This window comes from Leptonychotes weddellii, chromosome 8, assembly GCF_054177405.1.
Source record: "Leptonychotes weddellii isolate Sample4059 chromosome 8, ASM5417740v2, whole genome shotgun sequence".
NCBI classification, from domain to species: Eukaryota; Metazoa; Chordata; class Mammalia; order Carnivora; family Phocidae; genus Leptonychotes; species Leptonychotes weddellii.
This window is the reverse complement of record NC_138376.1, coordinates 1655950-1678461: the sequence shown is the minus strand read 5'-3', so window position 1 is coordinate 1678461 and position 22512 is coordinate 1655950. Positions and strand designations below refer to the sequence as shown.

General features: G+C 47.0%; 1 protein-coding gene and 1 long non-coding RNA gene across 5 annotated transcripts in view; both read right to left on the bottom strand.

The window, feature by feature from the left end:
- Positions 1-3640: 3640 nt before the first annotated feature.
- LOC145722801 (uncharacterized) overlaps positions 3641-22512 on the bottom strand; it is a 287389-nt gene continuing 268517 nt past the window's right edge. Inside the window, exon 2 of the long non-coding RNA XR_014147360.1 lies at positions 3641-4417. This is a non-coding gene — a long non-coding RNA (uncharacterized LOC145722801). The remainder of the gene's footprint in view (positions 4418-22512) is intronic.
- Positions 5577-14038, bottom strand: HFE (homeostatic iron regulator). 4 transcript variants are annotated; one of them, XM_081827376.1, is made up of 7 exons: positions 13790-14034; positions 12795-12861; positions 10648-10911; positions 10171-10470; positions 9094-9369; positions 8843-8956; positions 5577-7927 (listed from the first exon to the last, which is right to left on the bottom strand). In XM_081827376.1, exons 2-7 carry the CDS (start codon positions 12829-12831, stop codon positions 7887-7889), a joined length of 1032 nt encoding a protein of 343 aa, XP_081683502.1. In that variant the 5' UTR covers positions 12832-12861; positions 13790-14034; the 3' UTR covers positions 5577-7886. The 4 variants fall into 4 exon arrangements, with proteins under 4 accessions (XP_081683502.1, XP_081683501.1, XP_081683500.1 ...); XM_081827375.1 differs by lacking the exon at positions 12795-12861 and having other exon boundaries at positions 13790-14038; XM_081827374.1 differs by lacking the exon at positions 13790-14034 and having other exon boundaries at positions 12795-13714.

Genomic DNA, 22512 nt, shown 5'->3' with positions numbered 1-22512 from the left:
ACGTTCTCCAGGAACACCTTGAGCACCCCGCGGGTCTCCTCGTAGATGAGGCCGGAGATGCGCTTGACGCCGCCGCGCCGGGCCAGCCGCCGGATGGCGGGCTTGGTGATGCCCTGGATGTTGTCGCGCAGCACCTTGCGGTGGCGCTTGGCGCCGCCCTTGCCCAGGCCCTTCCCGCCCTTGCCGCGGCCAGACATGGTGGTGGTGCTAGTGGAAATGACTGGGTCGTCTTCGCGCAGCCCTTTAAATAGCATTTCTGCGGACCTGATTGAGAACACCGTGCCCTGGTGTTCTTTCCAAATTAGGTCGGTAAGGGGGTGGGGCAAGGAGGCCTCATTAACATTTGGATGTTTTGATTGGCCAGTGAAACCTCGCTCTTCGTCGGGCGGGCTGGAGGGGGAGGTACGGCTCTCACTCGATTGAAAAGCTTGTTTCTCTTTTGTCCTTAGCTGTTTTTTCAGGGCGCGTTTGCAAATGGAATGTGTTGTTTTTTTTTTAACCAGGTAAAGCCGCTGACCAAAGAGAACCACTCAACGTTTCTTATTTCCACTTAATAACTAATAAATTATGTAATGATTCCTTGAGGGGAATGTAGAGGAAATAATGTGAAGGACGGTGGATTTATAGGTCAAGGGACTTTCCCTCCGGCTTCTTTAGTATTCCTATTAAACTGACGCATTTAGAAGGCCTTCTTTATGCTGGACAAAGTGTAAGCCTGGCCATCTAAAAGCTCTGGCCCTATGTTTGGAAACAGAAAAACCGAACAATTGCAAATTAAAACTTCTTGTTCCCTTTCGAACATTTGTTGAGTGATTCCTGTTTCTACAAAATCTGTGCGAGAGTTAGGGAACCTAAAGCTAAGCTTGTACAATCAGTTGCCCCTGGACCCTCTTCCTAGCCTGGTGGGCCTGTCTGATCTGCCTGCAGTTCCTAATAAACTCCCCTTTCCTCCTTAACTGATGCCTTTTCAACCTTCTCCAGGATTAGAGACAAGAACAAACGTTTTGTTGAGTGGGGGATTAATTGTAGGGCAGGGCTAATACTTGATTAAGGTCATAACAAAGCCTACAGGGCCCTCCCCTGGAGGGCTTTTGATGAGATTATTGGTGTTTTAAACAAGGCTAATCCCATTAAGGGAAAAAAAAATAAAAAGCAGAATAGAGCAGAATTGGATCTGAATGTGGTTGGGAGAGGGCCTTCTCAAATAAAAAATTTCTCCTTAGCCTCCTGCTGCAGCTTTTGAAAATTTCCGTGATCAGACTTACTGGCACCCCCTCTCTCCAAAAAGTTTTTTGGACAGAGAATTTCTAACAATATCCTTCCTTATTTATTTAATAAATAAATGCCTGTTGTGGATACTTAAAAAAAGACTATGTCCTGAGAGTGATCACACACATATATATATAAAACCTCATACTTTCTCAGGTGAAAAGAGAAGAGTTCCAGGAGAGAGTTGAAAAGCTCTGAATGGCGTATGATTTGTAACACTTCTGGAATTATTAAGTAGTTACATTCTTCTGCCCCAAATTGAGGGTTTTTAGGTTCCTGACTTTTACTCCCCTCATCCCCACCACAAACACATACTTTATAAGGGGGACTTAGCTAGGAAGAAATGTCAAACACTACAGAGAAAAAGTGTAGAGTCTGAGGTTATAAGTAAAACTGAAATCTCAACATGCTTTTTAATTCATGGAAATAAATAAAAATAGCATGTATATAATATGGTAATTTCATGCAAAAATCCATGGCGTGAGCCCCCCTTTGTGCACATCCCAGCAGGTGCCCTCTGCATTTCAAGAAGAGATCTAGGCCAGCTTCCCCCCAATTTTATTTTGCCCATTCGATCATTAATAAAACTTCACTTTTATTTTGACATCTTAGTCCTTTTTTCTATTCCCTTCTCCTAATGTCCTCTTTTATCAGTTTTTCTCAATGACGTTGACTCAAAAATCATGAATGTCAGAACAGAAATATTTAAAACGTATACACATATAGATGTATATTAAAAATAGATCCTTCCACTCGGGGAAGAGTGCAGGTCCTACTTGGTCATGAGGCTCGGGAGAGGGGCGTGGCTCACTCTGGAACCTGTATTGCTGGCTTTCTTTTCACCCCACCCTCCCATCCTCAGAGAGAACCTGGCTTCAGAGAACCCTGTTCATTCAACATGTGAGGAAAGCCCTTCACCTAAAAACCCTACAAACAAGTTGTGGCTAATAAGTCACATCACACATTTGAACGAATAACACCATGAAGTTAATCAAAGGTTTTATAAAAACATGAGATGCCTACAACCACCCTCTGCAGCAGATTAACTCGATCAAAGTATCAGAGCTGAGGACTGGTGTGTATACTATATATATAAATATAAATATACATAGTCAACTGTATATATATAGTCAACAAACAATTCTGATACTTGCCCAGGGTTGAGAACTACCACTATATATCGTCACTTTTAAGTGTGTAATTGTTCTTTAGTGAGACAAAATCCTAGGGTAGAAATGCTTTTGACCTATATTACAGCTGAAGAAAGGTATACGTTCAACCTGACCCAACATAGTTTTCCAGGGCTTTACAACATTAGTTATCTCCAGGAGTTTGGGGACATCCCTCCTGGTCTGGGGCAGACAGCTCTTCCAGCCACTGGCTGACAGTTCTTACTGCAGTTTAAGGCTTCAGTGCATTTCTCTTTTCCAGCCACCTAACCTTTACCCTGGTATGAATACCCATTGTCTTATTCACTTTCCCTAAATTCAATTTTCATTCCCATTGGCTTATCTGTTGTCTATAATATATACTGGGTTTTTCCCTAGTTTCCTTACTTCCTCTCCTTCCTGTTCTAGAAAATGTTCTACTTTTTCTTTTCAGTCCAAACATTCTACTGAAAGTTTTGTCCTGTCCACTTCCTCAGCCTGCTGTCTTTGTGTGGGTTTGCTCCTATAAACATTCTTAATGTATTTTGACCTACTAAAAAAAAGTTCTTTGGACAGAGAATTTCTAACAATATCCTTCCTTATACATTTATTTGTTTCAAAATTTTTATATAAATGTCTGTAATTAAATTGATTTTCAGATTTCCTTGAATACTTTCTTAATTGCATACACAAAGCACAAAAAGTATTTTGCACTTGTTTTAATGGTGAAACTGTGATTCCAAACATATACAAAGGAAAGACCACTAACTGTTACCTTCATATTTAAAACAGATGCTCTCTTTGCACACATTGTCACGATGTTTTGGCAGTATCAAAGTTGGTTATTCCCTGTTTTATGACAATGCCATTGTGGTAACTGTTTAAGAAATAAAATTCAGGGCATTTAATCAACCCTAGAGTAAGGTTAACTGAGACTTAACCCTGGGGTTTACACAGATACTGGTACTTACCTGCCCCACCCCCACCCTGTCCCACCCCAAGTACACAGAAGACTCCAAAACTCTTTTTTAGACTCTTTAGATCAAAAGCTAGAATCTTATATGTAAAAAATAACAATACATAAAAAAAAAACCAAACCCACAAACAAACAGCAACAACAGTTTCTACCCCAATCTGGTGAATAAAATGATTCACAGGTGTTTCAAGGTTACTCATACCTAAATTTCTCCCTTAATGAGAAAGAGAATAAATAGAAATGTAAATTTATTCATTAGAAATTTGTTTATTAACAGAAAAAAATCCTTAAATTAAAAAAAATACACGCAAAGAAAATGTTTCCAAATATTTATGGAAAAGTTATAGAGATAAGGCAAATTCTGAAATGTTAAAACAGATTCCCTCCTCACTGCAGCAAACATCAGAGGCGTTGCCACCAGGAGCATCCCAAAGAGATAATAACAATACCACACCACATGTTTTCTTGACACAGAAACAGGTTTTTTATAGCGGTTATGAGCTTGACTCCGAGCCAGACGAGGTAGAATAAAAATCGAGCACAATAATTTTCTAGCTGTGTAACCTTCAGCAAGTTATGTAACCTCTCTGTGCTTTGGTTTCCATACAACAAAATAAGGGTAATGAAATAACCATGGTTCCTACTTCACCGGATTCTTCAGAAACAATATCCCGAACAAGGCTTGGCATCTAGTAAGTACATAATCATTGTTAGCTGAAAAAAAAAAGTTTTAGAAAATAGTCATGCAATGGAAGGCATGCGTGCGGGATGTCAAGTCAACCCAGGCTTTGTAATGAAATCGTCACACAAGATCATTAATAGAGTTGACATTCTACCTTTTCACACTGATTCCAAAAGAGAAACGAAAAAAAGATGACCCAAAGTCTACAGAAAGAAATCAAAACCCCAAATACCCGTCCATCGATGTGAAAATCTTAAATGTTTAAAGTCATGCATTCTTGAGTTCTAGTCATTATTAGATTGGAGTGCGATTAGAAAAAAAATTATAGTTTAAAAATGGTAGCTTATAAGAATTTTCCAGCATTTTAGAGAAGGCGTTATGTTTTCGAAGGCGTATGTGTGTGGACATGAAGAATGTTTCGTAGTGCATCAAGCCCACTCAGCCCTGTAAGACCATATTACTCAGACACAGCGAGAAAGTCTGCCTCCACCTCCCAGCGGGTCTTAACCAACGGCTGCACCTGAACTACAAGGATTTCCAAAGGTCTTCCTCTGTTCCGTTCTCTGTTCAGGCAGGTCAACTGTGCCCTGTGATCAAACCAGCTGGTGACTCGTTTCTTACTTCCTCAAGTTCTCAGGGGCTTTTCTCCACAAAAATCTCCAGCGCCCACCTCTTCTCTCTCTCTCCCTAGCCCTGCAGGAACCTCCCCGCCCCAGGGCTAGACAGTCACATGACCACTGTGACACTTCCGACCGTAGCCACCAGGTGGCACCCTTCTCCACACGACTGCGCTTTGTTTGTGGGTGGTTTTGCCAGAGGCCAAATAGGATCCAGAATTTAAAATGTAGGTCTTGATTTTTCAAATGTAGTTGATCTTAAGTATTGATGAACAAGGGAAGAAAAATTAAGCTAAGAAACACTGAAAGAAAATAGAGGTTTATTACTTCCATTATAAAAAGAATGGGTGGCTCAGTAGGTTAAGGGTCTGCCTTGGGCTCAGGTCATGATCCCAGGGTCCTGGGATCCATCGAGCCCTGCGCCAGGCTTCCTGGTCAGTGGAGAGCCTGCTTCTCCCTCTCCCTCTGTTTCTCCCTCTCCCTCTGCTTCTCCCTCTCCCTCTGCTTCTCCCCCTGGCATATACTCTCTCTCTCTCACTCTCTGTCTCTCAAATAAATAAATAAAATCTTTAAAAAAATATATATAAAAAGAAAAGTAAGAGGCCACAATCGCCAATGGTTAGTGAAAGTCCCACTGTGAAGACAGGTGTTTCTTGAAATCTCAGTCTGTGTGAAAGAAAACCAATATAACACACACCATTCCCTAATTAGTTGTATCCTTAATGAGCTGGAAGAGCAAGGGAACCTTTTGGGCAGTATGTTCTGAGTACAGAATAATATCCAGAGAGAATCTGTCGGTGTGCTTTCAATATGGTTTGGAAGTAAAATAACCAACACGTAACAGCTTAGATGATAATGTTTCTAGAGTGAGGAAAAACAACTAATTCAGCTACCAGAGTTTAATGAAGATATTCCATAAAACAAAATGTAAAAAAATCAGAAGCATATCAATGTCCCACAAATGACCCAATGATTAAGTTGATTAATCCATAACATTGATAAGTACCTAAGAAAAATCATACCGTGGTGCCTGGGTGGCTCAGTCAGTTAAGCATCTGACTCTGAATTTTGGCTGAAGTTGTGACTGAGATTGAGGCCCACGCTGGGCTCTGCACTGGGCGTGGAGCCTGCTTAAGGTTCTCTCTCTCTCCCTCTACCCCTTGGCCCCTAAAAAAAAATCATACAGTATACAACACAATTAATTGTATGCTTATTTAAGTGTATTTGTTGATTTTATATATTTTAATATAGCAATACTGAGAGGAAATACACAGATCATTCATAGGGTTTATCACTAGCTAATGGAATGATAGTTTCAATTCATTCAATTCAAACTCATTTTCAGCTTTTTGACAATAAGCACAAATTACATGTACTTTTATCCACCTAACTTTCGTAACCAGAAAAAAAAGTTAAAAAAAAAATTGTCGAGATCTCTTTGCCCAAATTCAGTAACTACCAAACAAACCATAGAGCTTTATTTGGTCTTCTGAGGCACCTGCCATGGGAGACAGAATGCCTTGTTGCCAGTAAAGTGGCCAAACATACATAGCAACAGAAAGGAAACACCGGCCATCCGGGTGTCTGTGTTAGTATTCTTTTGAACATGGTCCGATGAATTACTTGCCCAGAATGGAGTAATTCCTGATGAGTTTCTTTTCTTAATGTGCACAGTTGGGGAAGAGAACCAGACTCCCAGGAGCCCCGGGAACACGCCAGGGTACCCCCAGGCCACTCGGTGGCATCTGTTTTACCATCTTTAATACGACAGACAGTCGCTCCGGTTCCTGGAGGGAAATGCCACCCGGCTTCTGACTCTGGAGGCGTGGGCAGAACAAAAACACTGTGGGGTCCAACACATCCACTGAGGGACACCGCCGATGCCCGTCCGGACCCAGGGCCCGAGAGACGCGCCAGACAGAGCCGACTGGGGTGGCAGCAGAGTAAGCCGGCCACACGCTGGATTTCTTTCCGCAGAGACTTCGAAAGGAAATGGCTGAGGTTATTTTCTGCTGTTTTCCCTTCGCTTTGGTCAAGCTCGCTGAGAATGAAGACACTGGGGCCACAGAAGAGCCGTGCCACCCCCCCATTTCCTGGCACATCTAAAGCATCTAATGCCATGGCATGTGAGATGGACCAGAGTCAGACTGACTGAGCTGAAACCTCTCTAGCCCTGGAAGGCTGTGAGATACTCCCTACTTCATTTTGTTCACCTAAACAACCCATGAGGATAATAGTTCTTATATCAGAGAATTATGGTAAGAATCATAAGGTAAGCAGGTGCTCAGAACTCAGTCTGGCAGCAAGTGCTTTTTTTTATAAGTGTCAGCCACCTTATCATCACCATCATCATCCTTAGGATCACTTTCCTTATCATTTCATTAGCAGAATCCAAGTAGGAAATGACTGCGTTACTTCAAGCCTGGCATGCCAGAGAGGCACTGTGAACGCATTCGTGTAAATCGTGACTCTGGGGAAACCTGTTTGACACCTTGCTGTCAGTTAGAAAAACATACCCCTCCTCAAGACGTTTCCTGCCCACTTTCTGGAAAACTATCATGAATAAACACAGGCATCCACAATGGCTCTTCCGAGGGTACCTCCATGGGTTGTACAGTGCACGGCCTTCACCGCTGTACAATGACCCACTTCACCCTCTGGTGGAAGAGACCACAGGGCTTGGTGACAGTTGAACTACTGGGTAACAGAGAGAGAGAGGATCAAAAGGCAATTGGATGGGCCTAGGAAATGCCTGGATGTGTGTGCAAAATTCTGGTAAGGGCATGAGAGTGTTATGTCCCGGGGAGAAAGTTCATCGTTTTTCTCAGATGTTGAAAGGAACCGTGAGTCTCCCAAATTTCAGGAGCGTTATTCCAGAGGTAGGAGATGAGATGACATGGGCATACGGAGTGGGAAGTGATGCAGAAATGAAGGCAGGCCCTAGAGGCAGCTTGAGATTCAAGGCAGCTGGTTCTGCCCAGAGGCCGGCGCTGGGGCTCATAGGCATGCAGGAACTCAAAAACCAAAATGGGAGAAACTTCTCAAAAATGAACATGGCAGGCCACAAGCAGAGAGTTCCTGGGGCAGTTCCTGTTCGTTCAGTCCAATTCTGCCCTGGAACATGAAGAAGGCCACAGGGGTACCCCCTCTCTTTGAGTCTCCACGTCTCCTCCCCACGAGGGGTCTGCAGGCTGTCACGTACATTCAGCCAAGACGTAGTCCCCCAAGGCTCCTCCTGCAGAGACAAGAGACAGAAAAGGGGCATCGCAGACCCGAGCACCCTGCTGCCTAGTCCCTGGTCCTCACCTCCCACATCCATTCACCTCAACTGGGACCACCCCCTTCCCCGAGCACCATCATCTCTCACCTGGAGTTGCTTACCAGCTCTCTAGCTGGCTCCTTGCCTCCCATCTCACCTCCTGACACTCATTCTCCAACTGCCCAGACCGTGTCCCCCATACTGTCCCTGCACTGACTTCCCAGGGCTTCCTGGCTAGCATCCTTGAGGCCCCCAGAGCTCCGCCTGGCTGGCTTCCATCGGCCCCCCCCCCCCCGATGCTCAGGAGGCAGGCGTGCACCCTGGTGATGGACAGGCGGAGACACAATCATTTCTCACCTCCCACTATGCCTCATGCTCTGCCATGTGCACGGCTGCCCCATCTGGGTAGACCCCCCTTGTCCTCAACCTTTCCTAAAGCCATCTACCTCAAGGCCCAGAATCCTTGGTCAATCCTCAGCAGGTCATGGCCATTCCTTCTTTTGACACCCAGAGAATGGTCTGTCTTAGGACCTTAAGGGCTCTCCTTTAACTGTGTTTGCTTGTGCTACAGATTTCATTCCCTTCTAGATGTGGGTTCTGAGAATAGCAACAGCGATGAACCCAACTGCAAAGCCCATGTACTACTTTAGGGAGCATCTCGCAAAACAGTAGGTGCTCAAAAGAAGTTTGTTGAATTTGGAGCTTTCATTCTAGGAAAACAATTCATTCCTGCTCCCGCGGCGGAAGCTGTGTCCCCAAAGAGAAAAAGAGGAACAGGCTTCTTTCGGATGGACACCAAATCCCCTTCGCCCTCCCTCAGCCCGCTTCCTGATGCATTAGTGTGTCCTGGGGTCAGAGGAACTGAGAGACTTCCTCCTTCTTCCTACTCACGTGAAGCCTGCCTTTTCCTTAAGATTCTGAACAGAATTCCAATAAAAACGAGGATGACGCAGACAGCGATCCCACCGATGACTCCAGTGAGCAGGATGCCAGGCACCGGGGGTTCTAAAACAGCAAAAGCAAGTGAAAGCTGGAACTGCGGCCCCAGCCCGGCTCAGACCCTCCCCTCACTGCCATGCTGACCCCTCTGGTTCCGCCCACAAGGGACTTTTCCCACCGCCCTCCCCAGCTCCCATCCGTACCCCAGGAGGCAGTGAGGGGCTGATCCAGGCCTGGGTGCTCCACCTGGCAGGTGTATCTCCACTCTTCCCCAGGGGGCACGGCCAGCGCCACCCAGCCCTGGTAGGTCCCATCCCCATTGGGCAGCACGTCTTTCAGCTCAACGTCCTTGGCATCCAGGGGCTGCCTGTCCTTCAGCCACTTCATGGTGATGTTCCGCGGGTAGAAGTTCAGAGCCTGACACTGTAGGGTGCTCACCGCCGAGGCCACGTGATGGGTCACCTTCACCAAAGGAGGCACTGGACAGGAAGGAGGAAGGATCTGGAGAGGGGAGCTTTCTACCCTTGCCAAGAAGACTGGAACTTTCACTTCCCTTTCTCTACGGGCTGGAGGAAGAAGCCAACCCTAGGCCGATGCTGCTGCGTGAGTCACCATACTGTGTCCTAAACCATGTCGCAGGACTCAGCTGCGATGGGGTGCTGCATGGTAGATAGTCAAGCCCGTGCTCCTGTCCCGTATATAAATATGCATACCTGCATCTCGCGGCTTCTGTCCTTTGTCAATACAGTAAATGGAATCGGACGAAATTCCCCTGTATGTGGATTTGATTGACTAAGCCCTATTGGTTCATTCTACCTGGCTCAGCCCAGTAAGGATTCTTGTAAGAAGGGGCCCTGGAAGATTGGAAGCCCTCAGGGACTCTCTCTCTGTTCTGTGAAAGTAACCTTTAACCTCCAAACGATTCTGCTACTCTGCCTGGTTGCCTCCTTTGGTAATTGCTTGGCTTGGCATTCCTGTGATAATTGACATCTCTGAAATTCCTAAAAGGTATAAATATACACAGGGTTCTCAGTTAAATCAAAAGATCACAGATACGTCTTTGGCCACATGTAGGGAGAAAAAAAAAAACACCCTAAAACCATGCCCCTGGGCTGGGTCCTACATCTCAGTTATAAGGTGGAGACCTCAGACCTCAGCGCCTTCCCCGAGAGTCACGTGACCCTGGCCCCCTGGGAAAGTGCAGCCCGGACCTCGCCCGGCACCTGCAGACGCTGCTGCATCGGGAGAGTCTGCGGGCAGACGGAGCGCTCCCACCATACCTTGCCGGTCCAGGGCCCCTCTCCCCAGCTCCAGCAAGCGCTGCAGCTGCTCCGGGCAGTCCCTCTCGAGGTAGGCCCTGTTCTGTTTGGCTCGAATCTTGTTCACTTCCCACTCCAGCTTGGTGGCCTGGGCCTTGGGCTCTGCTGCTCTCCAGTCCAGCGTCTCAGGGCAGAATTCCAGATGGTTCTGCCCATCGTACCCGTACTTCCAGAATCCCCTGGTGCTGTTGTCCTCTTGCACCTCGCAACCCAGGATCACTTGCAGGGTGTGGGACTCTGACAACACCCCGAGCTTCGTTACTGAAACCAAAGCAGTAAGTCCCTGTCTCAGCATCCATCCCCAGGGACCCCAGGACCTCAGACTCCTGCCCTCCTCCCCCAGGACCTCGGACTCCCTGCTTGCTCACCCAGAGCCATCTTCGAGCTACAGGAATGCGCTCTGCCCACCTCGGAAAGGAGAGCGCCCTCTCCACGTACCCTTGCTATGGTTGTGATTGTCCATGATGGTCCAGAAGTCAACGATGAACATGTGATCCCACCCTTTCAGGCTCTGACTCAGCTGCAGCCACAGCGGGCTGGCGGTCCCGCCCCGGACCCACTGGGCGCGGGGCTCTGCACGGCGACTCTCGTGACTGTAGGACACGAATAGCTGGTCGTCCACGTAGCCCAAGGCCTCAAACAGGGGCAGCCCAAGGTCCGGCACCGAGGCGCCCATGAAGAGGTAGCGCAGGGAATGGGACCCTGGGGGGAAGGCAAGAGGACAGCTCCGTGAGCTGCAAGCGGGGTGGGGGGGCGGACGGGCCACAGCCCTGCAGGATCAAACTCACAGCACCAGCTGTGTCTGGGCCCACCCCACTGCACGTGCGCTGCAGGGCCTCTCCGCCCTCCGCCACAGGCCTGGGTGCTCTCGCCCCCCCGGGGGGCTGCCACCACCCCCCTCGGAGCTCCCAGCCTCTGCCCCACTTCCCACATTTAGGGCAATCTCCCCTGCAGCCCACAAACTCTCAGATCCCAAGGGTCTCTCGCTGGGGCAGCCGAGCTCAGGGGTTGATGCTCAGGGCGAATTGGATCCAAGTGCTGAGGAATTCACTGTTGGGTTTTTTCCACGACTCCCGTCTCTAAACCCTTTCCTGTGTAAATGTTTGCCGTGAAATGCTGGCAGATCTGCTGATCCATAACTAAGACACTTTCAGAGCAAACACGGAAGAAGCCCCGGTAAGAGCAAGTGAGAGTTTCCCTTCCTTCCGCTGATGAACGCCCAAGGCCTAGAACAGCTCCTGGCATGTACTAGGGGCTCAGTACATGCTTGTTAGATGGATCGATGACGACTCCTTGGTTTTCATCTCTGGCCCTGAACTCCAGATTCTTACGCCCAACTGCCGACAGGACACGACCAGTTGGATGAGGAATTGGAAAAATCAAACTTAAGTCTAACTCTTGATTTCCCCCAAGCTGCTCTTTCTTCTGCCTTCCCCATCTCAGAAATGGCATCACCTATCACCCCATTGCTCAGGCCAATAAAACGTTTAAAATAATAAAATAATTTTTAAAGAACAGAGTCGCCTTTGACTTTTCTCTGTCTCTCACACGGCACCGGGGTCCTTCGGCAACTTCCTCTTGAATACATCCAGGATGCTGCTCTTCTCCTCGTCTGCCCGCCCCCAGGCCCAGCCGGCACCCAGCACCAGTTTCCCGGCTGCTCCCGGCTCTGACTGCGACTTCCTTCACCCCTGCCTCCTGCAGACCAGCGAGAGCAACCCTTCCCAAAGCTGTGCCAGATCAGGTCCGTCCTCGGCTGGAACCCACACGGCAGCCCGTGAGGTCCTAGGAGGCCTGGCCTGTGGCCCGTGGCTGAGCCCCTGACGAGTCCCGGCCTCTGGTCCCTATGCTTCTGCTGTACCCCAGACGCTCCTAACTGGGGAGCTGTGTCTCCCAGCAGACGCTTGGCAACGTCTGGAGACACTTGTGACCGTCATAACCGGGGGATTGCTACTAACACCCCGTGAGTAAAGCACATCCTACGATGCACACAACGGTCCTCACCACAGACAGGGGTCAGTTTCCCCGAGGGTGCAGTCCCTGCTTCCACTCCACTTGCGGGGTCCACTCAGCTCGTCTGGGAAGCTTTCAGCCGGCACCAGCCCTGTTTCCTTCAGCTCTCGGCTCCACCGCCAGCCTGAGAGGAGCCTGCCCCCGGCCTCCCCACCTCACCGGTCTCCACAGCTCCCGCCGCTACCTGGGGCGCTGGGTCCTCTTGTTAGTTTATTGTCATCTCCCCAAGAGAACGCAAAATGCCAGAGGGCAACGACTTGGCTCCCTGCTACCTCCCTGGGGTCCAGAACAGTGCAACTCATGCTCTGTTACTCCCTTTCTACGCGTGAACAACGAGTATCTCTGTTCCACATCAAATTGAGGATTCAACCTCTACTGTGGTGTGACATTTAAGAATCACAGCTATGGAGGCGCTGGTTCTGCCTCAAAAGCCCAGGGTAACGTGGAACAAAATTACCCATGAGCAGGTCATGCCTCATTCTTGTCATCTTTGTAACGTGGATACACATACAACCTTCCCTCCAAGCGTTGTTCTCAGACCGTGTAGAAGGTGTGCAAAGAGTCACGGTCACCTGAGATTAGGAACAGTGGTGGTACTTCATTTTTCATCAGAGAACCAGATCCCACGTTCTTTCTAACCTGGGGAAGGATAACCCGAGGGCCAGTTAACGCTAGTAAAATCGCCCTATGACTGGTTCCTACCTCCCAATGCTGGGTGGAGTCAAACCACATCACAGAGACGAAGGTGATTTAAAACTGAGTTAAATGTTAGTCATCGCGTTGGCATCCTTTAGTAAAAACCCATTAGTTATGTACAGTACGATTAACGTTGCAAATCAACCCCCCCCCCCACCCGGCTGAAAAAGAGAACTCTTCCGTTCAGTTCAAAAGTCCAGAAATCACCGTTATGATGAAAACCTACAGTTTTTCCAGGCAAAAGAATAACCGGCCGCCAAGAGTCAGTAAGGCCGGGGTCAGATCAGTCTCGGGAGCCTCCCCTGACCCCGAGTTGGAAAGGGGTGGGAGGAGGGGCGCGGGAAGCCTAGCCCCCCGCTCGCTCCAGCAGCGCCCCCCACGTGCCGGCGAGACCGGGTGCGGGGGGGCGGGGAGGGACCCCGCTCAGCCGAGGCCTGCTGCCCTCCGCCAGCCCTGAGCCTCAACACCCCGGCCGGGCCCACGTCGTCTTTGGGGAGAAGAACTTCCTGTTTGGGGACGACAGGAGAAAACACGACATGGCCCAAAGCAGAACGAGGGCACCCAGCTCGGAGTCCGAGGGCCCGGGGACCCTAGCTCAGCCCGGATGAGAAACGCACAGATTTGGAGTTAAAAGTAGTTAAAAGCGTCACAGTCGGCGGAGGGGGCGGGTGGCTCCGAGCGCCACCCTGGGGAGCTGCGGCGGGGGCGGGGGGACCCGCAAACCCGCCCGCACCCGGCGGCGGAGCCCCTCCCGGGAGAGTCGGGGACAGGCTGCGCTCGGGGCCGAGCCGTCCCCCGCCCCCCGCACTTGGCCACCCCAGGGGCTCAGCGAAGCTGGTTTCGGTCTCGTCCCCCGGAGGCCCGGACTCACGCGGCGGCCGCCCGAGCGCGGCCACGGTCCGCAGCAGGAGCAGCGCGAGCAGCGCGAGCAGCGCGCGCCGCGCTCCCGGGTCCATCTCGGCGCTGCGACCGCGCGTCTCCCCGGCTCGCGCCGCGCGTCCCGGAGCTTCACCCGCCTCCGAGCCGCGGCGACGTGGGCATGGCCAGCAAGTCACCCTGGAGTCGCTGCCCGGGCTGCGGGGATTCCAGACAAAACTTCCTGGCCAGTGCCATCCCTTTCCGGGCAGTGGCTGAAAAGAAACGCGCCTGCCGAACTTGAACTCTCCGGCAGCCTGAGCACGGGCTTGTGAAACACTCAGTGACCCAGCTGTCCCTGCGGGTTTCCAGGCCTAAGGGGACGTTGCTGATGGGGGGAAGGTATGCTTAACAATGGTCCGACCTGAACAGCTTAATTTCTGATTTCGATATTTAAATAGTAATTTAAGAATTAGCGATACATGTTCAAAGTGTTTATCTGAAGTTCAGCTTGCCGATCTTGTTAATGAACTTAAAAATACAGTGTTTGTGTAAAACTTCCATTTTATCCGCACAGTAGAAATAATTAAATCCTAAGTTTAATAAATTAGAACCTACTGAAACATCTTTCACAATTTACATAGTTAAATTAAATTTCACGAAATTTACAAAACACTTGAATCACCTAGAAAATCATTAAACCCATTGATGCCCTGCTTTTACCGTCAGCTACTAATTTAATTGGTGTGCCGTGCTACCTGGGGATTGGAATTTTAACCCCCACCCCCCACAACCCACCCACACACACACCCAAAGTTTGGGAACTACTGCTTTAGATATTTCAAAACATAGTAACAAATTTAATACAGCTGATTTTCCTAAAAACCTTTAAATACCTAATAAATCCAATGAGCAATACCTTTTTTAGCACGTATGCCAATTTTGGCCATCTAAGAAAAAAAATCAAACTTGGAAATTGGGGCCTAACTGTAGGGGGATTTGAAATGTTGAATACAGTTGATGAGTACATTGGGGTTGACTGTAATATTCTTTTTCTTGGTAACAGCTTGATTATCGAGATTTAATTCACTCGCCATATGATTCATCCACTTAAGGTGTAAAATTCAGTGAGTTTTTGTATTTTCACAAAGGCATGTAGCTAACTATTACCTTGGTTTTAGAACATTTTTCATCCTCTCCACAAAGAAACCTTGTACCTTTTAGACAGCACCTCCAAATCCCTCCATGCCTCCCACCCCACCCAAGGCAGTCACTAACCTACCTTCTGTCTCAATAGACTTACCTCTTCTGAACATTTTATACCATGGAAGCCTAGAATATGTGGTTCCTCACGACTGGTTTCTTTTATTTAGCATGATGCTTTCACGTTGCTTTTTCGTGGACGAACAGTATTCCATTAGACCCCATATCCATTCGTCAGTTGATGAAAACTAGATTATTTCAACTTTGTGCCTATTAGGAATAATGCTGCTCTGAACACTTGTGTACCCATTTTTGTGTGGACTTATATTTTATTTTCTTTTGGGTGTACACCTAGGGGTGGAATTGCTGGGTCATATGATGACTCCATGTTTAATTAACCTTTTGAGGAACCGCCAGACTGTCTTCCAAAGTGGCTACACCATTTTGCGCTCTCATCAGCAGTGAATGACAGTTCTGATTTCTCTACACCTTTGCCAACACTTCCTATGGTTCATCTTTATAATGCTAGCCATCCTAGTCAGTGAGAAGTAGTGCTTCGTTGTGCTTTGGATTTGCATTTCCCTGATGACTGGTGATATTGAACATCTTTTTTTTTTTTTTTTTTTACTAGATTAGCGGCCATCTGCAAACCCTCTTTGGAGAAATGTCTATTCAGATCCTTTGTCATTTTAAAATCTGGGTTATTTGCTTTTTCTCATTGAGTTGTAAATGTCCTTTATGTATTCTAGATAAAATCCTGTACCAGATGTATGATTTGGAATTTCCGATTCAGTGTGTTGTCTTTTTACTTGCTTGATGGTATGCTTGCTAATGTTGGTGAAGTGCAATTTATCTATTTTTTTCTTTAGTTATTTGTACTTTGGGTGTCATAACTAAGAGATCATTGCCAAATCCAAGGTCACAAAGATTTATACCTATGGTTTTTTTCTAAGTATTTGTAGTTTTAGTTCTTACATTTACGTCTTTGATCCATTTTGAGTTAATTTTTGGATATGGTATGAGGTTGAGGTCCAACGTCATTCTTTTTCATGTGTGTAAAGGAAAAATCTCAGCTTTTCCTTCGTGTATGGGGGAAAAAACCAGTTCTTCTGCATTGTGTTTTCTATCCTGTGTGTCTCCTTTACTCCTCACACAAAACACTTGACTTCTGACTCTTCTGGTCAGCAAATGGTTGGAGTTCCCCATAACGATAAGCAATTCTCTACAACATCAGCTGGGTGTCCTACAATTTAACTCAATCCTGATACTCTCTACTTGGAGGTGGCGTCGGATCCCACAGGTAAGGGCCCGGCCCCATGAAACTGCCCCCCCTTCAGATGCCATTCTCAAGGCCACATTGTCACCTGTGCTTCTGACCAATGGGTCATCAGTCAGAAGTTCCAGTGACCCCCTTCTCAAGTTCCATTAGTTGGCTAGAACGGATGGCTCACAGAACTCAGGGAAACATGTAGGTTTACCTGTTTATTAAAGGATATGATAAAGGACACAGATGAACAGCCAGGTGAAGAGATACATAAAGAGAGATGTGGGAGGGTCCTGAGCACAGGGGCATCTGTCCCTGCGGAGCCGGGGTGCGTCACTCCCTTGGCGTGGATGCCTTTCCCCAGCCTGGAAACTCCCCAAAACCCATCCTATTGGGATTTTATAGAGGCTTCTCACACAGGCATGATCAATTATTAACTCCGTTTCCAGCCCCTCTCCCCTCTCTGGAGGATGGTGGCGGGGGGAGGGGGGACATTGAGTATTCGAAGCTTCTATTCCTGGCTTGGTCTTTCTGGTAACCCTCATCCAAGAGCCACCAGGAACCCACCAGAGTTGCCTCATTAGAACAAAAGAACAATTTCCTATTACCCAGGAAATTACAAGGATTTTAGGAGCCCTGTGTTAGGAACTGAGGGGAAGTCCAACATATATTTCCTATCATCTCACAGTGTGGATATTCAGTTGTCCCAGCACCATCTGTGAACAGACTATTCTTTCTTTACTGAATTATTTTGGCACCCTTGTCAAAAATCAATTGACTGTGTATGTGAGGATTTATTTCTGGACTCTTGGTTCTATTTCATTGATCTAGTTCCTGAAAGTGCATATATCAAAATTAAAGATTCTTGTTCAGTGAAGGGTACTGTGGATTAAGTTAATAAATAGCTGACGGAATGGCGGAAAGTTTTATACGATGTTGGAAACAGACAGAAGGGTTAGTAATTAGAAGACAAAAGAAACTCCTCTAAATCAAAAAGACTAAGACAGAAACCCCAAATCAGAAATGAGTGAAAAAAAATGAACAAGAAACTTACATGAGAAAAATCCAAAGCACTTGGTAAAAAAGGTAATGAAAAGGGATATATAATTTTGTCTCTTAGGGCATTAACAAATTACAAAGTTGAGTACTGCCCAGTGTTTGTGTGGATATAGGAGTGCAGACTGGGGCTTCAATTCCCTTCCCGGGCACCCTTTGTTAAGATTTTCTCAAACGTATCCTTCAACATACATGTCTGTGTGTGACCAGAAGGTGCAGACACACAGGGTATACCCTTCCCTGAGAGAGTAAAATGAGTAAAATGTGACAGCTGCACCATAGGGTATTGTAAGAAACCAAAGACATTAGTTTAGTAAATTAAAAATACATGCAATGCAAAACAAGGACATTTTCCCTCTGACGGACACTTTCAACCAAAAATACCCATTTAACGCACTAGAAAGGCAGTCTGCAAAGGTGAATAGGAGTGGGCCATGGTGGCAGAGAGGGATACGGAGAGTAAGCCCACACGCACACTCCCTTGTGTATGCGTTCTCTGGCAGAAACGGGGGGGCCTGGAGGATGGAGGGCCTTCTCCACCCCACCTGCTGGACAGCAAACGGCCAGGGATGAGCTCTCACTCTGCACGAAGTGATATGGCGACAGTAAATGCTGTCTGATCTGCGGCTCCAGACTCTGGCCGTGCGGAAGACACTGACGGCAAGCCCCACTGTGCTTCTTCTTAGCTTTCCTACCTGATTAGAACAGCTTTTTCCAAAGAACTCCAATGGCAGCCGTGGCCAAAATGCTTGCTAACATGGGCATCCGAGCAGCGGTGTTGCCGGAGTCCGACGAAGGCTCTGTTTGAGGCTCCACAGGACTTAACTGCCGGCTTCTTTCCGCCCCTCCCCAGGGTGAGAGTCTGGGTCCTCTGCCCCAACCATCCGCTTCGGTGAATATGCCAGACCCACCCAGGGCGACCAACGCTGACAGGCTCGCTCCTCACTCCACGTGCTAATGGTGGCCCCGTTCAGGCCTCGGTATTCAGTGTGGCAGGGGTAGGTGGCTTCTTCTCCCCAAGGGACGGTCACCCAGCGCTGCCAGGTTCCATTCTTGCTGGGCTGGCCCCCTCCGTGGTCTGAGCGCAGGCCTCCCTGACCCCTTAGCGAGAACCAGTATCAGTTTGATAGCGCAGAGGAGGAAACACAGGGCTGGGCACCACACCACTGCTTCCTGCCAAGAGGTCCCATGGCTGGTCACATATATTGAAGGAGGTTCTGAGGGGCAGCGGTGGGAGGGAGAATGGGCCCTGGGCCCTCCCTTCTGAGATACTAGCTCACTCCACGAGACCAGCAACCACTTGTAGGCTGGCCTCAGCCCCTCAGCTGGTGCTTCAGCCTCAGCCCCTCACGTCTCTGGAAACCCTTGTGGATGGGCAGGTGTTATGGGTTGAAATGCGTCCCCCACTAAAATGATTGTTGCAGTCCTAACTCCCAGCACCTGTAAATGTGACCTTATTTGAAAACAAAGTTGTTTTTTTTTTTTTCCAAATGATCAAACTAAGCTAAGGCCATTAGGGTGGGACCTAATCCAATAGGACTGATTCTGACCCAGAGAAGTTCACAGAGGGAGGATGTGAAGACACAGGGGGTAACCCACTGCAGGCTAGATGCCAGGAGAGGGACCTGGAACAGATTTTCTCTTGCCTTGCTCAGAAGGAACCAAGCTTGTCAACACTTTAATTTCAGAATTAACCCCAGAACAGTAATTTCAAATTGTCCAAGTCCTGCTTGTTACCCGAGGAGAGGAAAGGAAAGGGAAATGCAATTTGCAGAATGCTAGCCCTGTACTAAGGATCATGCTAGCCTATTTATATAGGAGAAACTTACTCTCAATATCTTCTTTTTTTTTTAAAGATTTTATTTATTTATTTAAAAGAGAGAATGAGATAGAGAGAGCATGAGAGGGGGGGAGGGTCAGAGGGAGAAGCAGCCTCCCTGCTCGGCAGGGAGCCCGATGCAGGACTCGATCCCAGGACTCCAGGATCATGACCTGAGCCGAGGGCGGTCGCTTAACCAACTGAGCCACCCAGGCGCCCTATCTTACTCTCAATATCTTCTTAAAAATATATTATCCTGGGACGCCTGGGTGGCTCGGTTGGTTAAGCTCCTGACTCTTGATTTCAGCTCAGGTCATGCTCTCAGGGTTGTGAGATCACATCCAGCTCCATGCTGTTTGTCCCTCTCTCTCTGCTCCTTCCCCCACCCTCTCAAATAAATAAATAAATAAAATCCTTAATAGATATATTATCCCTATTTGCAGATTGGGAGTTGAGGGTCTTGCCCAAGTTCATGGAGGCGAATAACTCTGTGAACTCACAGAAATGAATAACTTTCTGCCTTAATGACTTCAATAGAATCAGAGAGGAACCAGGCCAGGTTCTACAGAAGCTGTGTTTCATTCCACCTGGTTCCTGATTGTTTCTCTGTCTTCCTCTGAAGCAGGTGGTCTAAACCCAGGATGAGTTCCTAGGAATGCCAGAACTTGTCAGGAAAGCTTAGTTTCCTGTCTTCATGTATACATTCACACAAGGAAACATGCCTTGTGCCCATGTAGGCTCCCTTCCGCCTGGTTGCTCCCCTGACTTCTCTCCCTCCCCCAGAAACCTTTTCAAGCTCCGTCCACGGGAACAGTAACTTTCTAGGCCAAGAATGTTTGTTCCTCTCTCTCTCTTCTCTTTCCCTTGAACTCCTGCTTCACAGTGAGCCCGGTGACCTCGATCTATACCGTTTGGCACTGTTGCCTCATATAAGTACTCAATAAATACGTGTGGATTGAGTAAATAAATGAGCAAATGAATGAATGTCCAACATCAGACCATGAAGCCAACGGAAACCCACTTGGGAAGACTTCCTGGCTCTCTATATTCCTGGGGCCCCTGGTACTCATGAACACTAGGGAACACATTGCATGAACTTACATATATACATTAGTATATTGCCTCTCTACTAGATTCGTCACTGCCTGACACCTTCTCTTTTCTTCTTGATAATCCTGATGCTTTGTGGAGTAACCGCACAGAGCTACACAGTTGCTTCTACCATAACCCAGTGTATATATTCCTGAAAAACCTCACAGTCTTAAAAAAAAGACACTCACATTAACAGGGGTCATGGAAAACTGGGATGGGGCAGAAAACTCAAAACTCTTTTAACAGGTGTGCAAAGGGAAGGTGTACCTGTTTTCCCCCCATGTGCTTAGAGTGGATCTTTCATTAACTCAGAACCTTGCTCTGATGTTCTGTTGATTGATGGATGATCATTAGATAGACACTTCGATACATTTCTTTTTTTGAAAGACTTTATTTATTTATTTGAGAGAGAGAGAGCGCGCGCATGAGCCTGTGTGAGAAAAAGAAAGAGGGGGCGCCTGGGTGACTCAGTGGGTTGAGCATCTGCCTTTGGCTCAGGTCATGATCTCAGGGTCCTGGGATCAAGCCCCCCCCCCAACCTTGGGCTCCTTGCTCCGCAGGGAGTCTGCTTCTCCCTCCCCCTCTGTCCCTCTCCCCACCCCATCTCCCGCTCATGCTCTCTCTCTCTCAAATATAATTAAAAAAAAAAAGAAAGAAAGAAAGAAAGAAAGAGAGCAGGAGCAGGGGGACCAGAGAGAGAAGCAGGCTCCCTGCTGATCAAGGAGTCCGATGCGGGGGCTCAATCCCAAGACCCTCTGGGATCATGACCTGAGCCAAAGGCAGATGCTTAACCAACTGAGCCACCCAGGCACCCCCACTTAAATACATTTCAAGATAGAACACTGAGACACCTCTTAAGCATTACTTTAAGTTCATATGCTTTTGCTTTTTATTTGTATATGCCCTAGAGAGACTGTATCTTTGGGTCTGTTAATGAACATGTTTACTTTTGTCACTTTGAGTAGCTCTACACACATGACCTAACATTCATATAATCAGCTCCCAGACAAGAGAAAGAATGCGGGGCTGACAGAGTATTTGAAGAAATAATGTCTGAAAATCTCAAACTTTGGTGAAAAGACACAAACTGCATAAACCCTAAGTAAAATATAACCAAAGAAACTCATGCCAATCACTTTGTAATTAAAATTCTAGAAACTAAAGACAGATTAAAAATCTTAAAAGCATTCAGAAAGAAACAAGCGATGTGGGGACAACTCAGAGGACAGTGGGTTGTTCCTCTGAAGGAACGGGGGCCAGAAGGAAAGGGCACACGCTTTTGGGGCAGTGAAAGAAAAGAATTGTTAGCTGCTAATTCTATATCCTTTAGGTAAAACTACCTTCAGGAATGAAGGGGAGATAAAGACATTCTCAGATGCAGGAAACCTGAAAGAACTTTTTGCTAACAGATCTATCTCTAAAGAATGACTAGAGAAAGTTCTTGAAAGAGAAAAGAAATGATAAAAGAAGGCGTCTTAGGATACCAGGAAGAACTTACAATGGCAAGACCAGATATATGGGTAAACACATAGGCAAACATTAGATTGCCTTTCTAGTGAGTTTTCTAAATCGTATTTGGTGATTGATACAAAAATTGTAACACAGTTTGATACTCAAGACAATATTTTTAAATAGGGAGGATAAAAATGAAGGGTCCTTGATTAACTTGAGGTGATAAAACTTGATCCTAGTAGACTATGAGAAGTCATATGCATTGTAAGACCCAAGAGTAACCACTGACAAAACTGTACAAAGCAATACACTCAAAAAATATTATAAATAAATCAAGATGGAATTATTTTTAAAAAACCTGTTCAAATAACCTACAGAAAGACGAGAAAAGAAAAACAGGAAAAACACAGAAAACAAGTAATAACATGGCAGACCTAGACCCTCACATGTCAAAAATCATCTTAAATGTAAATGGTCTAAATACCTAAATCAAAAACAGAAATTGGCAGAGTGGCAAAAAAAAAACAAAAACAAAAAAAACCCCTAGAATCTTAATTTCTTCTCTATCCTCCATTCAAATCTGCATTTCGCATCTCAGGAAACGTCTCTGCCATTCACTCTACAGCTAAGGCCGAAATAGCCAAGGTTACTCCTAGGGTCTCGTCCACCGGAATGTAAGCTCTGTGCAAGCTTTTGTTTGATTCATAGGTACAGTTATTATTCTGGGTTGAATCATGCCCGGTCTAAAAAAAAAAGCTATGTTGTTTGGGTCCTAATTCCTAGCACCTCTGAATGCAACCTTATTTGGAAATAGGGTCTTCATGGAGGTCGTCAGGTTAAAATGAGGTCATTA

Bases quoted from the DNA above. Each gene is read 5' to 3' on its own strand.
- HFE (XM_081827374.1), bottom strand. From the start codon at position 12,954: ATGTGGTTTGACTCCACCCAGCATTGGGAGGTAGGAACCAGTCATAGG. The intron at 9,370-10,170 runs GTATGGTGGGAG...CTTCCTGTCCAG, and splicing joins AGGGGCCCTGGACCGGCAAG to TGCCTCCTTTGGTGAAGGTG. The intron at 7,928-8,842 runs GTGAGTAGGAAG...TTGTCTCTGCAG, and splicing joins AAGGAAAAGGCAGGCTTCAC to GAGGAGCCTTGGGGGACTAC.